At 36.4% G+C, this 6,511-nt stretch overlaps 1 protein-coding gene and 1 long non-coding RNA gene across 2 annotated transcripts in view; one reads left to right on the plus strand and one right to left on the minus strand.

The window, feature by feature from the left end:
- LOC102673865 (twitchin) overlaps positions 1–6,511 on the minus strand; it is a 74,242-nt gene that overhangs the window by 39,479 nt on the left and 28,252 nt on the right. The window contains 4 exon segments of the mRNA XM_031511717.1: positions 55–191; positions 273–509; positions 803–950; positions 6,005–6,049. Coding sequence (XP_031367577.1) covers positions 55–191; positions 273–509; positions 803–950; positions 6,005–6,049 — 567 coding nt within the window.
- On the plus strand, positions 2,341–5,904 carry LOC116185948. Its single transcript, XR_004150846.1, has 2 exons — positions 2,341–2,542; positions 2,652–5,904. It is a non-coding gene; the product is annotated as an uncharacterized LOC116185948 (long non-coding RNA).

A 6,511-nucleotide genomic window follows, 5' to 3' on the forward strand; every position in this document is an offset into this window, starting at 1 on the left:
ACCGCGTGATCATGAATCGAATAACGAAGAAGCATATGATAAATATACACGTACCTTTTCCACTTTTTTCAAAGCTGGCATCGGTTTCTCCACTTCCTTCAAATCTACCTTTTCTTGTTCTTGCTCCTCTCTTGCCCATTTTTGATACCTTCTCTTTTTCAACATAGCACGGAAGTCCATACCACTGGCGTCTGGCGAAATACGTCGAATAAACGATAATAAAAATCGAGTCGGGATGAAGAGAGTGGGGAGAGGAGGGGGGAGGTCCATACCGGAAACGTAAAGCTGCATCTCGGCGGAATCCTCGCCATGGATATTGCTCACGACGATCTTGTACGTGCCCTCGTCGTTGGGCTTCGTCTTCCTCATGCAGAGGGTGATCGTATTGGTCTCTGTGTCCGTAAGGAACTTGAATCGGCCACCTTCGATGATCTCGGTGATTCCTTTGTAGAATTTGAAGGTAGGCGCTGGCGTACCCTCAACTCCAACCGTGAGGTACGCCGTCGAGTCTAAGGCAGTGATGGGGAAAATTTAATACGAATAAAATTATTTCGATAATTTATCGTTTAAAACGTAATAATAATCGCAAATAATTATAGTGGTGAGGTTATGTGAAAAACGGAACGATTATAGCAGCTACGAATAAATATTATTCAAGCATTTTAATAAGTAATTACTTAAAGTAAACTTTGTTCGAAATTTTTAACCAGTTACTTTTTCAACGGGTAAAACTATGGTTTAAAAGAAACGTGGTCGTTGGTTATGTCGATAATTCGATCGGTCGATAAGTTAGATAACGTACCTTCCACCGCGGAATACGATTCCTGGACATCGATGATTTGAGGTGGTCCCGGTGGTCCGACATCTCGAAGAGGTGTGCTCGGCTGATTGATCTTATTCTCGAGGTCCGCCACGCTGGGTCTTCGGACGTCCGTGCTCGGACGACGACGCTGTATCAATCGATCGTATTCATCAATCGATAAAGCGATTTTTCCATCGTTTATCTTTTTTATTATTATTTTTTTTTTTTTAATTTTTTTTTTCATTTCAAGCATCGAAAGCTTTCGGAAAAAAGCAAACAAGCAGCAACGAATCAAGCGCGCGACTTTCGCCCACTCTTACCTGCGTCGTCGATTTCCTCGATTGAATAATTATTCCAATATATAATTCGATGAATAGGGCGAAAGTTACGACTCGATTCGATATTCGGTGCATCTCATGCCGTATGCTATGTGCCGTGGTGCCGTGAATGATTAATCATGCTTTTAAATTACAAACTGTTTAGTCACATCGTTAATCTACGATGGTTAGCACGAAGCATTAAGATCGTTCATAGTTATTCACAATGTTAATGCAACTAAATCGAGGAAACGAGATACCAAGACTTTTGCTTGTCTTTTTTTATTTTTCAGATAAGGAGAAAAATAAAATAATAAATTATCGCAGCAAAAGTTTGGTAATTTGAATTCTGATTCGCTTCTCTGATACGAAGAGAATCAGAATAGTGGATGATTCGATGTAGCGAGAAAAAGGGTATACAATATGGGATAACTCGTAAGTAAAGGTTGTGCGAGTTACGTGGACAGAGAAAGAGAGAGGGTTGATTCGAATTCTCACGAATTCGACGCTTAATTTTCGCCAATTGATCAGTCACAAGGTTAAACTTAACGCTACAAGAGTAAATCTGAAAAGTTTACGAAGTTCGTGTCGTGAAAAGAGCTTCGCTACGAAACGATAAATACGCATAAAAATTTAAAGGAGGGTATTGTGCACCGCGTCGATCGATGCATCTTCCTTCGCAAATTTTCGACGAATCAAGTAAGTAAATATTGTTCACTGCTGGAAAGAAGTCTCGTGAAAAGAAAGTTTCTACTATGTCACATAACTAATCCAAACGACGATCTTTATCTAAACCTCGATTAGTGTAGGCATAAAATCTAGAGAATTCTATTGATAAAATATAAAAATTTTTTTATTTCTCATGTATTATTTCATATATATAAGCTAATTATGATTTGTAACGATAATTTAATTTATAAATGTAATTTCGTATTCGAATAGTTAAGATAATAATTATATAAGCTAGATATACTAAAGATATATTAATATTATATTAAAATAATTAATATTTTCGAAAATATTTTAACTTCCAATCTTAAATGTAACTTTATAAAATAATTTTTACGATTTTGAATATTCAAATATTGGTTCTTCTACTGCTATGTAATGTGTGGTGTTAAAATTGTCAACAAAGCGTCTGAAGTGGGGGGATAGGCGGTCCTAGCGAAGGACCTTCCTCTTGCCCCTCTTGACGCTCCCATACCATCCCGCAAAACTTCTTTCCAACAGTGACCACAAAGCGAGTAAGCAAGCTTCGTTTTGAATTATCGATCGATGCGTTTACAATGCGTTTAGAATCGCGTAACGACGATACGTGCAAATAAAAAAAAATAGAGTCGTTTGAACGGGATTATAAGTAGATTCGTTTAGTCACAAAAGTCGCTTGTCCATTCGAAGGGTACTCGATGCGATATAATAAAAGGTATAATACTTTTGTGACGTTCATGAAACTTCTCGATCATCGTCACATCATCGCTGTTAGATACAATTGCGATACATAAGGCATGGTTAATAAACATATATATGTATAGGAGAACAAGGATAGTGAAGAAAAGAGAGTGAGAGTGAGAGAGAGACACAGTTGACAATTTATAAAAAATTGAGAAAAGAAGGAAAGAAAATCGCGATTCGATTATCGCAGTGTGGATTATTTACAAAGAGATATCGAAGTGTACATAGATAATACATAATTAAGTAAATAAACAAATTAATAAACAAATATGAATTGAATATGATTATCATATAAAAATTCGATTATTAGAAATGTGTAACGATATGAGAACGATTATTGATCAACACGTACCAATTATTTTCATTCGCGACAAATTAACATTCAAAACAAATAACAAATTCGAGTTTCACATATATGTATCATGTTTCAAATAGACCTGCCAGTGTTATTATAATGTTTCAAATTTCGTATATAATAGAATTCAGTACAGAGATATCTGACCAAGCCATCTCTTATACTGCGGTCCGTTTGACTTGACACGATAAACACAGAACATTTGAAGGTTATTCACGAGACACGAAAAATAATAGAAGAAAAAAGAAATATATATTTGGTCAAAATTCAAACATCTATTAAAAAACACGTAAATATTTCTTACCACCATTATCTAATTTCTACTGTTTTCAATACAAATAAATAAGTATTCGCTCGAATCAAGCAAACATATGTTGGTAATATACATAGCTGCGGGACGTTTCAATCGCAAAATGAATATATTCGATCGACAATTATCAGTGGAAAATGGTGTAAAAAATTCGTCGTTCGTTCATCAAAAACGAAAACGCCCGGAAGCCTATTGAGCTGTTTTTTGCAAAATATTTACAGACGCGTAAATATATAAACATTGCAACACGTAGAATTGAAAAGAAAAGAAAAGAAATAGAAATAAATATTCGAGATAACGCAACTGCAATTCGAAAGATAATGAATATAACGCTAACCTCTTTCCCCTGCAGTTCACCAGGGCGGCCACATTTATTCTGCACGTTGTGCGTGGAAAAATGGAAAAGAAAAAAAAAACAAAAGAAAAGAAAATAAAATGAAAAATCGACGAGGAAGATTTTTTTTCGAGAAGGGATTCGAGATATCTCTATAAGGGGGATTTTTATCGGAAAGAATTTACGGATTTACATCTGATTGCCAGTGTACTCTCTCGAACACGTAGAAACAGGCCTCGATGGTAGAGATAGCAGGGAATGGGCAGTAGCGGCGACAGCTTGAAAAAATATAACTAAAAAAAGATTGCGTAGTCGCAAAATGAATATTATATCGGCTTTCCATGGTGGTATGCGGCATTTTCTGCATTTCCTGCGTCTGGGAATACAACATTCGGCTGGTTTTAGTTGATCGCTGTTAAATTGCTTTTTTTTTTTATATATATGTGTATTTATATATAATATAGCTTCAATTGGGAATTCGATTAAAAAATTCTTCGTGGTTGGGTCAGGTATATAAAAAATAGAAATAGAAAAACGGAGAAAGAAAAAAAAAATGTAAAAGTAGTAGGAGCAAAAATCGAGGTCGATGAAGTGAGAAACATATATATAGAGAGTATAAAAAATTTCGCAGGTAAATGGTGTTCGGGCAGGTAAGCTTTGTGTTATAGCGAACACAAATCTCACCTTAGTGTCTAACACCTCGCCGGGGCGTAATTTTCCCAACTGCAAAAAATTATAGAGACGAAATGTCAGCATTCTTTTAGAGTTTTTCAGATAATCTTCGATCGCGAAATCTTCTGGTACCCTTTGCTTTTAACGTGATAGACCGTATCTTACAACGCGTATGCAAGATATTTTTTTCTAAATTATACACATTTAAAAACGCAAGGAGAAAAAGAGAGAAAGAGAGAGAAAAAATTTTTAGGAGGAGAAAAGATGGAGATATATAGTGCAGGGAAAGTAAATAAAAAAAGAAAATAAATTTTTACCGACCGCTTCGCTGATAAATTCATTCCTCTTTGTTCGTTCGTTCGTTCGTTCGTTCGTTCGTTCGTTTTTGCGCAAGCGCCGTTCAAATCAGAGGGCATACCAAGTTTCGTATTTCGAGTGTAAAACACAAATACGTGTAGTTGCTCACTCGTGGCGACGCGTGATTTCGTTTATTTGGAAAGAATTTAGAGGAATTAGGAATAGAACGATCGAATTTCTCTCGAGTTGATAATTCGATCTGAAAATCCGTGACGTGTCCGCGCGATTCGGCTAGAAATAAACGATCGAATGGCCGCGTTTGATTAATAGACGGCAAAGTATTAAATGTACAATAGCATAAGTCAAAGTCGTCCTTCGCGTCCGGCAAATTGATAGTTTTATCCGACCGTTGGCAGAAAATAACAAGTGTTCGGATCGTGGAAAACGTATTCTCACTTACCGTGTAAACGATATATACGTATATACGTATAGTATACGTACATACGAATACATAGATTGATAATGTTGGAAAGTAGTTGGTAGTAGATGTTTGTCTCTGGTCTAGGCATTTGTTAACGCCGATGCGTCTGTCCTTTCGGAACAATCCTTTTGCCAAAATGTAATCTATGAGCCGTAATGCATGTTAGAGGCGAATACGAAACCTTATACATCAATGATTTAAGATTTAAGATGGAGAAGAGAATCCGTATCGCGCCAGACACGTCTCGGATTTTTTTTTTTTTTTTTTCCCTCGTCGTTGTTCTTCGCGATTTGTTCGATGTTATATATATATATTAATTATATTATCTTATTAACGGCATTAATTAGCGATCGTGGAATATATAAAGTGATCAAAGAGAGAGAGAATCGGTTGCAACAGATCCGTGCCAGGTGCAGTGGTGCGTTGGTGCAATGGTGCAATTGTGCATATATCCATAGTCAATAATATATTATTAATTCATAAAAAAAAAAAGAGGAGCCGAGGTTTTCTTGAATCGATGGAACCTCCGCTTCGGAATAATCCGACGATCTCGCGCTCGATCTTCGTCGGAACGTTCTTCATTCGAAATTTATTAAAAATAAATAGGAAGCGAAATTTTTTCCCGCTTCATCGAGCGCGAGATGATCGAAGAAGATGAATGTGAATATTGTGCCAATGTGCTAAAAAGTGAAAAGTAATCGAAGTGAGCAGGCAGACAGAGAACGAAGAGATCATGATCGCGAAGAGAATAATTTTAATTTTAATTTCGCTCTTCGTTCGATGTTCGTTCGATAAGTACGCGTATCGTAATAATAATTGTGTGATACAAGATAAAAGAAATAACGTGCGAGAAAAAGAAAAAGAACAAATGTGAAAGTGAAAAATAAAATGAAAAAAAAAATAAGTGCATTGGTAGTCGAGTAGTAAGGTTGCAGACGAGGCATTCGCTTTTTTTTTTTTTTTTTTTTCTCTCCATTTCCTCACCTTACGCTCGTCCACCACCTCGCCTGGTCGCAGCTTTCTATTCTCCTATGAATCAAACTCTCCTTTACTAATTTGTTTGTATCGTTTTTTTCGAAAGATTTCGTTGTATCGTATATATATCGCTCCTCGAACGAATTAATTCCTTTTCTTTAACTTCGCCCCCCTTATTAAATTAACCTATTTATTTTCCACGCATTATACAATTTCTCTCGATGCGCGAGAGAAAGAGAGAAAGGGTTTGTGTTTTGGTAACAAAGGGAAAATGATTTGGTTTCTCAGAAGCTGGGCTGTTTGGACGATTCACGAATAGGATGAGATGCTGTACTAGCATTGCTGACACTAACATCAACGTACACACCCGACACGTAATTTGGTGTCGTGATCAGACAAACACGTCGGGAGTTCACGTGATTTGGACATCTAGCTCTAAGACTATCACGATTGGGATCACTAAATCACTGACGTTGCTACGAAACTGCAAAAAAAAAAAAAAAAAAAAAAAAAAAA

This window comes from Apis dorsata, unplaced genomic scaffold (genome assembly GCF_000469605.1).
Source record: "Apis dorsata unplaced genomic scaffold, Apis dorsata 1.3 scaffold_344, whole genome shotgun sequence".
Lineage (NCBI taxonomy): Eukaryota > Metazoa > Arthropoda > Insecta > Hymenoptera > Apidae > Apis > Apis dorsata.